We start from the raw sequence: 12,300 nt of genomic DNA, 5'->3' as shown, positions 1-12,300 counted from the left end.
TACACCCAACTTGGGACTTAAACTGATGACCCCAAGATCAAGAGCTGCACGCTCTTCCCACTGAGCCAGGCAGGCACCCCCTTTCTTAAAAAAAAAAAAAAAAACAGGGGCACCTGCGTGGCTCAGTTCGTTGATAATCAACTTCAGCTCAGGTCATGATCTCATGGTCCAAGAGTTCAAGCCCCGCGTCAGGCTCTGTGCTGACAGCTCAGAGCCTGGAGCCTGCTTCGGATTCTGTGTCTCCCTCCCTCTCTGCTCCTCCCCTGCTCACACTCTGTCTCTCTCTCAAAAATAAAGATTTAAAAAAAAAATCTTTAAAAAATTTAAAAAAATAAATAATAAAAAATAATAATAATAAAATAAAAGCAATCTGTACCCCCAACGTAGGGCTCAAACTCACGACCCCAAGATCACGAGTTGCACGCTCCACTGACTGGACCAGCCAAGCACCCCCAAAATTAACCATTTTAAAGTCACCAACTCAGCAGTATTTAGTACACACACAATGTCATACAACCACCACCTGTATCTAGCTTCGAAACGCTTTCATTAACCCCCAAATAATCCCTGTGCTCATTACACACTTACTCTCCATTCTCTCTGCTGCCAGCCCATCCATCCATCAACAGATGAATAAGCCAATTATGGTACATCCATGCACTGGAGTCTAATTCAGCCACAGATACAAGAGTTCTAAAAACAACATGCTCAGTGAATACTAAGACGTGAGAGGTCATGTAGTGTATGATCCCATTATGTGAAATATCCCTAATAGGCAAATCCATAAAAAGAAAGCAGAACGGAGGCCCTTTTCAAAGTGGTTTCTGACACTACGAGATGAAACTATGGCTTATAAATTGTTGGTGTGTTGGATTCACCCCTGAAGATGTATTCGTTGCCTCTCGGGTACATTATTTGTTACTCCAGTTCATCAGAGATGATGCTGATTATCGGATGATGATGTGATTATTTCTCATTATCCGATCATCATGTCTCATTAGGCGGATTTTTTTTTTTTTTTTTTTTTTTTAAACTGCTGAAATGATAGGAAAGTTGGCTGGATGCTTTCCGGTCCAGAATACAAAACCCAAGACAAAAGGCAGGCAGAAATCTAGTTACAAGATGTAGGCTTACTAGAAGTACTGTTTCTAAAGTATCTTCATTTAGCCTCTTTCTTTCAGTATGTTTGTTTCTTTCTACGCAACGATCCCTTGAAGTCGGGGTTTTCTTTGCTCACTTGCGGGCGCTCTGGCTCCCCCAATTGGACTTAGGGGCAATAGCACCTCGCTGGTCAAAATACTGCCTCTGACACTTACTGGTTACCGGACATTGGCCAGGTCGATTAAACTTGCCTTTTGTCTGTTTCCTCATCTATAAAATGAGAGCAAGTGGATTAAATAACTAGGATATGCAGGTGCTTAGAAGGATGTCAGGCACAGACTAACCACTAAAGAACACCTAAGTGCTCCCCAAGCAACCAGAGACACCCTCCCAGACCCCATCACGGAGGTACCGTCACCTGGGAACTCGTGAGGTACGATAATCCTCAAGCCCCAGTCCAGCCTTGTTGAACCAGAAACACTGGGTGCTGGTCCCAGCAACCCCTGTTTTAGCAAATGCTCCAGGCGACCCCTCAGAGACACTGATCTACGGCACAGCCCGGTTCCTCTGTGAAATGCAGACTCAGGCTCCAGTTTGGCAGAATCTGCATTTTCTTCTAGTTCCCCAGAGATGTGATGGACACATAGCATGAGGACGTTTCAAGTGTACGACTAGTTTCAACGCGACCGCGGCCAGAGTGGCATTTAAGACGTCCGTCCCATCACATCACCTACATTTCTTTTGTGGTGCGAACCCGTAAGATCCACCCCCTCAGCATCAAGTCTATAATACAGTATTAGGAGCTCTCATCACCATGCTGTGCATTACCAGAACCTGTTAGTCTTAGAGCTGGAAGTCCAAACCCTTGGATCACTATGTATTGATTCTGCTTAGTAAGCTCTCGGGTGATGCTGCTGCTGGGGTGTGGACACATCAGACAGATGGCACAGGACTGGGGGGCTCAAGGACCCAGGGATCGGATTAATGGATGGAGAGGGAAAGATATTAAGAGGTGGAGGGGTGGGACCAGGGTGTGGCTGTCGAGGGAGGTATTTAAGTCAAGATGCCTCATTTGCCAGCTCTTGTCACAGGAGCAGAGCATGGAAACCCATCTAGATCTCAGGATGTCAGACCCAGGGGTCCCTCCTAAAGGTAAGCCAGAGGGATGTGAACTGAAAGATAATGTGTGACGGAGTCAGCTGAGAAGAATGGTGGAGGTGAGGCTATCTGGAGGTGAGGCTATCGGAGGACAAAACCAATCAGAGGGAAACCCAGTTCACTGTTTTTTTTTTTTTAATGTTTATTTATTTGGGGGGGGGGGGGGAAGAGAGCACAGAGGATAGACGTCCTAAGCTGGCTCTGCCCTGACAGCAAAGAGCCTAACACAGGATTTGAACTCACGAATCGTGAGATCATGACCTGAGCCAAAGTCGGACGCTCAGCCGATTGAGCCACCCAGGCTTCCCACCGCCCCCCAATTCTGCCTTTGAATTCCAAATCTTCCCCTGGTTACCTATGACATAATGCCTCTCATCCTTCAGAAATAGAGCCTCTGATCCCCACTGGGATGATTAAGTGACACAATGGGAGCTTAGCCAAGAAATCTGGAAATCAGGGCTTGTGCTAAACCACTTTCAGGCACAATCAACCATTAAAATCTTTTTTAAAAATGTTTTTAATGTTTTTGAGACAGAGAGAGACAGCATGAACAGGGGAGGGTCAGAGAAGGGGAGACACAGAATCTGAACCAGGCTACAGGCTCTGAGCTGTCAGCACAGAGCCCGACGCGAGGCTCAAACTCACAAACCACGAGATCACCACCTGAGCCGAAGTCGGATGCTTAGCCAACTGAGCCACTAGGCGCCCCAAACATTAAATCTTTTAAAGTGGCTACAACCTGGCATGCCAGGCTGGCTCAGCCAGTAGAGTGTGCAACTCTTGATCTCAGGGTTTTGAGTTCTGGCCCCACGTTTGGTGTAGAGATGTCTTCTTTAAAAAATAATAAAGTAGTAACAGCTAGAAGTCTCCATTTTAAAGATAACATTGATGGGGCACCTGGATGATCTCACGGTTTGTGGGTTTGACCCCGCGTCGGGCTCTGTGCTGACAGCTCAGAGCCTGGAGCCTGCTTCGGATTCTGCCTCCCTCTCTCTCTGCCCCTCCCCTGCTCACACTCGGTCTCTCTCTCTCAAAAATAAACATTTAAAAATAAATAAAAATAAAATAAAAAGTTAATGTTGCAGGGGATGATATGCTTGCTCCAAGTTCACAGAACAAAAACAGGAGCCCTAGAACCCTGTCATGAACGCTGGAGCCCAGTTCAATAAACTACACGTGTTGGCCACTGGTTCTCCAAGAATGGAGCACAGCACAGCCTCAAACCCATCATTTAATCTCCCCGTGCCTCAGTTTCCCCATCTGTACCAACCACGTGGGGAAAAGTCAGAATCGAGTCAGCTGGTATTCACAAAGCACCCAGAAAAAGTGTCTGGCATGCTGCGAGGGTAAGGATGTTTGTTTTCGAGGAATAATGGACACATAACATCGTGTGAGTTTAAGGTGTGCAACGTGTTGATACGTTTATGTATTTCAATACGATTAGCACCACAATGTTAGCTGACACCTCTATCACAACCCATAATTATCATTTTCTTTTCTGTGGCGACAACATTTAAGATCTGGTCACTCAGTGGGGCGCCTGCCTGACTCAGTCCGGTAAGCGTCCGACTCTTGGTTTCGGCTCAAGTCTTCATCTCAGGGTCATAAGATTGAGCTCTGCGTTGGGCTCCGCACTGGGCAGGCAGGTGCTTAAGATTCTCTGTCCCTCTACCGCTCAGGTTCGCACTCGCGCTCTCTCTCCCAAAACAAAAGATCTAGTCACTTAGCCATTTGTAAGTGTCTAATATAGTCCTGTTGACTCTAATCACTGTGCTGGGTATTCAATCTACAGAGCCCTTACTCATCTACTTGTCGCAAAAGTTTGCAACCTGTAACATCTCCCCAACCCACCCACCACTACCACCACCTGCACCGCCCACCCCCGTGCCTGGCAACCACCATGGTATGCTGTTTCTACAAGTTCATCTTTTATGGATTCCACATATACGTGGTACCATACGGTACCTGTCTTTTCTCGGATGTATTTCACTTAACATAACACCCTCAAGGTCCATCCATGTTGTTGCAAATGGCGGGAATGAATAATATTCCATTCTGTCATATCCCTTTCATGCTTCTGACCCTCCCCCACCCCCCATCTTCTTTATCCATTTACCTTCTTCCACTTTGTTTTATTCTGTTAAGGAAACTTTGAATAGCATTTCTTGATTGTAAGGTAGTCAAATGTAGCTTTGCTTCTTTCATGGTTTACTCATGTGTCGCATGTCGAAATCCTTCCCTGCACAGAGGTCATAAAGATAAGTCTTCAGAAAGTGTCCTCAAATGGTTTTAAGCTGTGACTTTCTCACTGAAGCCCCTCGAGTCTTCCGTCTTCTCTCAGTAATTTGTAGGTATCTTGGGAGTTTGGGGCTGCTTTTGTGAATGTCGTCTTTCGCTTTTCCAATTTTGTTTCCAGCTGAACATGGCTGGTACAGAGAAATGTTATAGGTCTTCTAACTAGAAAAACTGCTTAACTCTCAATAGCTCTAAAAGCCCTTACCTGTGGAATTCTGTTGGCTTTTCTAGTAAATAAGATTACCTACAGAGAATCCGTTTTATCTCTTCCCTTCTGATCTTACATATTTTTTTTTCTTTCCTTATAATGGAACTAGATTACACTGTCACGGTGCTTATAGATGTCCCTTTCATGTTCCTGACTCCACAGAAATGCACATGTTTTTCCATTCAGTACAGTGTTTGCTAGAGGGATTTCATATATAACTTTCACAGAGCGTGGCAAGATGGCTTTGCGCCCTGATTTGCCAAGATCTTCTTTTTGGGGGTTACAAAGATCAACTTTATTGATGTGCAATTTATGATTAAAGTCTATCCATTTTTACGTGCACACTTAAAAGTAAGTTTTGACAAGTGTACATGCCTATGAACCGCCACCCCAGTGGAAACACAGAAGATCTCCATCACCCTAAAACAGTTCACATCCTATTGTGGTCATCATCCCCCAACCCCGTCCCCACACACAACACAGGGACCACTAGCCTCAGGCACCATGTGATTTGCTTTCTTGCCCTACAGATTATCTTCGCTTGCCTAGTATTGCCTATAAATCAACATACAGAGTATGTGCTCTTCTGTGCGTGCCCCTGCCTTTGCCCAGCATGTTTTTGGGATACGTTTGTGTTGTATGAGTGGCTCATTCTGTTTTAGTGAAGTACTATTCCATTGTATGAATACAACACAATTTGGCTATCCATTACTTGCTGTATGATGAATACTGTTGGGTTATCCCAAATTTTTGGCTACTATGAATAAAACTGGTAGGAACATTCACATACAAGCCTTCATGTGGTGTTTTTACCAGGAACAGAATTGTTAGGTCATTGAATTCTTTGTATATTCTGGATATGAATTTGACACATGTATTATCAATATTTTCTTCCATTATGTACTCACCTCTTTTCTTTTTAACATTTACTGTTGAGAGACAGAGCATGAGCAAGGGAGGGGCAGACAGAAAAGGAGACACAGAATCCGAAGCAGGCTCCAGGCTCTGAGCTGTCAGCACAGAGCCCGACATGAGGCTCACAAACCATGAGATCGTGACCTGAGCCGAAGTCAGAGGCTTAACCGAGCCACCCAGGTGCCCCGTCGTCTATTTTCTCAACGCAGTCTTTTGAAGAGCAAACTTTTTCATCTTTGTAAACCCCAGTTCGATTTTTACTTTTATACTCTGTGCTGTTGACACCTTTGTCTGACCCAAGGTCTCAAAGATTTTCTCTGATGTTTTCTTCCAGAAGTTTTAGAGTTAGGCTTTATATTTATGTCTGAAATCTACCCGTAGCTCATTTTTTGCATATGGTTCAAGATAAAGGTTGAAGTTCATTTTTTTTCCTGTAAGGATATCCAGTTGACCGAATACCATTTGATTTCTTCTTTGTCCCATGTTTGATTCAGAAATGTGTTTAATCTCAGACACTGGAGGAGAGATGTTACAGTTATTTTTGTTACACATTTCTATCTTAACTCCTATGTTCAGAGAACATATTTTGTATGATTTAAATCATTTAAAATTTTTTCAGACTTGGTTTGGGGCCCAGCATATGCTCTATCCGGATGAATGTTCCATATGTACTGGAAAGAATACTTAATTTCTGCCATTGTTGGGTGTAGAGTCCTATAAATATAAATAATCAAGTTGGCTCCTAAGATTTTTACTTTTAACAGCTTTATTGAGATATAGTTGGCATATAATAAACTTCACATATTTAACCTGTACAGTCTGATAAGCTCTGATAAATATCCTATCCTTTGAGATAAAACATACTTACTCTTGATGTATTTATTTAAAATAGCAATGTTGGGTTCAGTCAACGTATTTTAAGGACTTTTGAAACTATTTTCATAAGTGAACTTGGCCTATATTCATCTTTTCCTTTTTTCTGTTCTTTATTTCTTTATCTTGTCTTATTGTGCTTAACAAGTATGGAGTCAAGGCCACAATGACCTGAGGACATCAGGTGGATGACTTTGAAAGGGATCCGAGGAAACGGAGGATAAATAGATATATGCATTGTGTTGATTGCGGAGATAATTTCATGAGCGTGTCAGTATACGTACATCAAAATTTACTGAGACTGCACACTTTAAATACGTAGTTTAGTATACGTCAACTCTATCTCAATAAAATTGTTAGAGTTCAGTCCGGGGTCTCGTGAGGTTGTAATCAAGCTGTCAACAAGGAATGCAGTCATCTAAGACTTCACTGAGCCTGGAGGACTGATCCACTTCCAAGAGGGCTCGTTCACAAAGCTGTTGGCTAAAGGCCTCAGCTCCTCACTGACTTTCCTCTGGAGACCTCAGATCCTTGCCAAGAGGTCCTTGCCGTAGGGATGTTCCATATGGCTTCCCCTGGAACAAGTGATCCAAAAGAGAGAAAGTGTCCAAGACAGAAGGCACAGAGACTTTCATAAGCTCAGAAGTGACATCTCATGGTATTTTCTGTAAGCTGACCAAGTCGGGTACCATGTTGGATGGGAAGTACACAAAGGTGTTAACACCAGGAGGTGAGGACCATGTTGAAAGCACCATGTGCATGGGAGAATGACATCGATATACTGTGAGAGATTCGGTGCGTTCCTTGAAGCCTCATGATATGTTAAGTCCTGCATTTCAGACATGACCTAATTGAATCCTCAGTAGCCTTGTGAGAGAGGGACTTTAGTCATCTCCAACTACACTTGAAACTTCTGAACCCTGAAGGAGCAAACACACGTGTTAAAGGTCAGTGCCATGCTGGGACTCAAAGCTGGCACTCCTGGAGACTCTGTCTCATTGTCTGTCACTGGATGCCCTGATCCCAAATCTATTGTCTCATGGAAATATCAGTCCAGATGCCTGAGAACCAGTGACCCCTACAATTGTCTATTCTTCTGATAACCTGTTGAGCTCAAGGAACCCAGAAGCGCTAGATGCTACAGGAACCAGATGACCCCCACACTCTGTCCACCTCCCTGACAGGACCCTGTATGACCTGTTCCCTGAAACACTGATTTCTCAACACCTCTCCATTCATCTTCTCTATGCAATACTCATCTCTTCATCGCTCCTCGGGGATTCTGTTCCCTCTGTCTGCATTTCCCTTCCTGCAAGGAAGTACATGGCTCACTCCCTCACCTCATCCAGACAGACCTTCGCTCACTGGTCATTAAAACTAACCCCCCCACACACACACACACACAAATTACTTATCCCCTGTTCTGAATTTTGCTTCTCTATAGAGTACTTAGCACTACATAAAGTACTGTGTATTTTAACACTTTTAGTTTGTGTATATCTGTGTCTTCACTAATGTAATCCATGAAAGTAACCATGTTTTATTATTATTAATCGACTATTTTTGGAGCAGTATTAGTTTCACAGCAAAATTGAGCAGAAGGTACAGAGATTGCCCTTATACCTGTCCGCCCCTCCCTCCCCCACACACACAATCTATGAGTCAACACACAAGGGACCCTTTTTTTTAATTGCTATTTTAGAGAGAGAGAAAACGTGAACAGGGGAGTGGGCAGAGGGAGAGAGAGAGAATCCCAAGCAGTCTCCACACTGAGTTCAATCCTAGGACCCTGAGATCATGACCTGAGCCAAATCAAGAGTTGGATGCTCAACTGACTGAGCCACCCAGGAGCCACAATATCTTTATTTAAATAACCCTCTCCAGGGGCACCTCACTGGCTCAGTCAGTAGAGCATGCAACTCTTGACCTCAGGGTTGTAACTTCAAGCTGCACATTTGGTGTAGAGATTACTTAAAAACAAAATCCTTGGTGCACCTGGGTGGCTTAGTCAGTGAAGCGTCCAACTTGGGCTCAGGTCGTGATCTCGCAGTTTGTGAGTTCGAGCCCTGCGTCAGGCTCTGTGCTGACAGCTCAGAGCCTGGAGCCTGCTTTGGATTCTGCGTCTCCCTCTCTCTGCCCCTCCCCTGCTCACACCTCTCCCTCCCTCTCTCTCTGTCTCTCAAAAGTAAACGTTAACAACAACAACAACAAAATCTTTTTAAATATATATAGTGCTTTCCTATGCTGAGTATATGGAAGACCAGCTGTGACAAAATGAAGCTTAGGAAACAGAACCAGAAAGTCATTCACGCCATGCATACATATCTGGGACTCTCAGTCACCTGACTGAGAGCCAAGCCTGACCTCTGTGCACAGGGAGGAGGAGTTCCGGTGTTTGAGGAAGGGAAGTGCCTTACACCTGTGTCTTAGAGTTGTCGAAACACTTCATCTGTACCTTTGTCTCCTTCCCTCCCAGGAAAGCACCAGAAGCATTCCCATAGGAAACGAACAATGTTCACTGAGGACCAACTGGAAGCCTTGGAATTCTTGTTCAGTCAGAACCCTTACCCCCCACCCAGCCTGCAGAAGGAGATGGCCTTGAAACTGGGGATCCACCCGACAGTACTCCAGGTTGGAGAATAAAGCCTCACCTTGCCAAGCCACCTCCCCGGAATACCCTAAATTCAGAGACCCTAGGATAATTCCTGAAGCTTAATACCACTCTGGTCTCCAAGATTCCAAAGACCCAGACTCTTACCCCCAAACCCTCCCTCCCAACCCCTAGAGCAAGGATCTGCAAATCTTTTCTCTGTAGAGGGCCAGGCAGGAAATAGTTTAGACTCTGTGGGCTGTGTCACGTCTGCCAAAATTATTCAGCTCTGCAGGGACAGCGTGAAAGCAGCCATCAACAATAAGTAAATGAATGGGTGTGCCTGCATTCCCACAAAATTTTGTAGACACACATTCGAAGTTCATATAATTTTCACAGGTCACAAATATTCTTATTGTGCTTTTTTTTCCCTCTCTTTCTCTCAACCATTTAAAGATGTGACACCTGTTCTTAGGGGCACCTGGCTGGCTCAGTCAGAAGAGCATGCAACTCTTGATCTAGGGATGGTGAGTTCAAGCCCTAAGATGGGTGTAGGGACTACTTAAATGAATAAATAAAAACTTAAAAAAAAAACCACAAACAACACTGTTCTTAGTTTATGGACCATACAAAAACACAGTTGCAGGTAAAAATTGGCCCATGAGCCTCAGTGTGCTGACATCAGTCTCTCCTGCTCTGGGTGTTTTGATCCCTGCCTCACTTTTTTTTTTTTTTATTCATTATTGAGAGACAGAGCATGAGCATGAGCATAGGAGGGGCAGAGAGAGGGGGAGACATAGAATCCGAAGCAGGCTCCAGGTTCCGAGCTGTCAGCACAGAGCCTGACGCGGGGTTCGAACCCACAAGCAGTGAGATCGTGTCCTGAGCCGAAGTCGGATGCCCAACCGACTGAGCCACCCAGGTGCCCCCCTTGCCTCACTTTCTGTCCCCACCACCTCTCATTCCTGCTCCCTTTCACATATGTCGGGAGAGTTTACAGCTATAGGATCTGAGAAGCAGAGTTGCACAACTAGCTGGGCTCACCTAGCACTGTCCATGGTATCAGGTAAAATGAAAACATGTGGACTCTCCTTTGGATTCACCAACCGGTTGCTCCTCTCTTTTCCTCCTTAGGTTTGGTTCAAGAACCACAGAGCAAAACTCAAGAAAGCCCAATACAAGCACATGCAGCAAAAACCAGAACCTGAACAAGAGCAGGTAGCTGGGGTGGACCTCAAGACCAGCTCTTCCAAGAGAAACATGGCTACATCTCCAGGATTCTCTCATGGTGCCTACCCTGCATCCCTGGTTTACACAGATCATCCAATACCTTCCTTCCAACTCCGCATATGCCCCAATTTGAAGGCTCTCCCAGACCATTCCACTGGCCACAAAATAGTCCACTTTGGCTGCTGTCAAGATCCTAATATCTACTCCCTTTGTCCCATTTTGGAATCACAGATTCTTTCTGCAAGTTTCACTGCTAATCCCTTTGGTTCTACATCACCACAAAGAGCCTTATGAGAGAAGCCAGACACAAAACATTACATATTGTCATTTGCAACGATGCCCAAACAAGGGACAGATATGAGATCTACACAACCTGGATGCATTTCAAAACCATGATGCTCCATGAAAAGAAAAAAAAAGACACAAAAATGCCCGTGTGGTGGAATTAAGCAGAAAGAGGCAGTAAAACTTACTGGGGATGGTGATGTTTCATGTCTTCATTAGGATGGAGCCTACCTGGATGTATAAAGTCATCAGAAGACACAGAAGTGTGATACTATGTACATCACAAAAAACAATCTTGACAGCATGGAGACATCAGCTAATGCCATGATGGTCATCATTTTGCAATACGTAAACGTAACAAATCAACATCTTCGTGTACACCTTAAACTTGCACAATGTTATGTATCAATTGTATCTCAGTAAAGCTGGAGGAAAAAATGTTTTCGTTATATCTCAATAAAGATATACATATATACATAATGGGACTACTAAGGACAGTTATCTTTTTTCCTGCTTCTTCTGTCTTGATTTTGTGATTGTCTTTTCTTCATCATTGTTCCGCTAATAAGATTTAGCCAATGTCAGTAAGTGGGAAGTTGGTTATTTTTCTTTCTAGTTTTCCTTTTTATTTATTTTTTTTTGGTCACCTCCCCAGCCATTATTTTATGTCCTGAACACCCAAATATCTCCAGTCCCCCAATCCTCTCCAATTTTTCTCTTCTTTTCTTTTTTTTCTTTTTTGCTTCTCCCTCTACTAAGACAATGGAAACACCACAAGCCCTTCCAAGGAAATTCTCAGGCCTTCTTCCTTCCTAACCACTCTCTCCCTGTGCTTGTAGCATCTGTGAATGAGCCAAAGACGATCCCATTAACCGTGTGCTTTGTCAGGAACACGTAAGATTCTGAGCCTGTGGGATTATGCACTTGTTACCTGTCAGACCTGGCCTTGGTGCTCCCATGCAGGAAGATGCCCATAAGGCTGTGCACCTGTCTTACAAAGGTGTCCTCAGGTTGTGCAGGGGCAGCGTTGGGGTTCTGGCATCTCTGGTCCATCCTGAGCTTCAGAACCTGGGTGGCCTCAGAGCGGGCCAGTAGCCAAGCCAACTGCTTTGCACTTTCCAGTGTGCACTCCTCACCAACTAGCACCTTACAGACAGATGTCATGCTGGGGGCGGGGGGCGGGGCTTTAAGAGGATTGCAGTCTCTCTCCCTCTCATTCTCTTCCGGCCAGAGGCAACCACTCCAGCGTGTGCTGTGGTCCGAGGGGATACACAGCCTCCCCTGCTAAGCCATCGACGACACTCCTGACCCCAGAAGGCTGCTTTGACTTTCGCCTGGTCGTACACTTCACGTGATTGAATCATCCTGCGGGAACCCTTCTGTGTGGCTTCCTTCACTCAAGTGCCGTCGATGAAACTCATGCACATTGTGGACAGCACGCTGTTGAACCCAAGAAATCCTGGTGTAACACAGTGGTTCTCAACCAGGGGCAGGTGCCGCGCACCTGGTGACATCTGGCAGCACCTGGAGACACTTTTGGCTGACGCTGGAGGGGGGAGGAGGGTGCCACTGGCACGTACCCAAGTGCATCCTGAGCAGCTCAGCTTGTGGGTCAGACCCCTCCAGGAAGAGTTATCCGGCCCCA

General features: G+C 44.9%; 1 protein-coding gene and 1 long non-coding RNA gene across 3 annotated transcripts in view; one reads left to right on the top strand and one right to left on the bottom strand.

The window, feature by feature from the left end:
* The window catches only part of LOC123382433, a 45,311-nt gene that overhangs the window by 23,171 nt on the left and 9,840 nt on the right, over window positions 1-12,300 (bottom strand). The gene's annotated exons all lie outside the window — the stretch shown is intronic.
* DPRX (divergent-paired related homeobox) lies at window positions 8,731-11,122 on the top strand. The gene is made up of 2 exons (XM_023245884.2): window positions 8,731-9,181; window positions 10,275-11,122. Exons 1-2 carry the CDS (start codon window positions 9,062-9,064, stop codon window positions 10,662-10,664), a joined length of 510 nt encoding a protein of 169 aa, XP_023101652.2. The 5' UTR covers window positions 8,731-9,061; the 3' UTR covers window positions 10,665-11,122.

Source organism: Felis catus, chromosome E2 (assembly GCF_018350175.1).
Source record: "Felis catus isolate Fca126 chromosome E2, F.catus_Fca126_mat1.0, whole genome shotgun sequence".
In the NCBI taxonomy this organism is placed as follows: domain Eukaryota; kingdom Metazoa; phylum Chordata; class Mammalia; order Carnivora; family Felidae; genus Felis; species Felis catus.
The sequence above is the reverse complement of the archived record's forward strand: the minus strand, read 5'-3'. Positions and strand labels throughout refer to the sequence as shown.

What these genes read in the sequence shown, in the direction of transcription:
- DPRX (XM_023245884.2), top strand. Translation starts at nt 9,062, where the DNA reads ATGTTCACTGAGGACCAACTGGAAGCCTTGGAATTCTTGTTCAGTCAG. An exon ending in TCCACCCGACAGTACTCCAG is followed by an intron (nt 9,182 to 10,274) that starts GTTGGAGAATAA and finishes TTTCCTCCTTAG; the next exon opens with GTTTGGTTCAAGAACCACAG.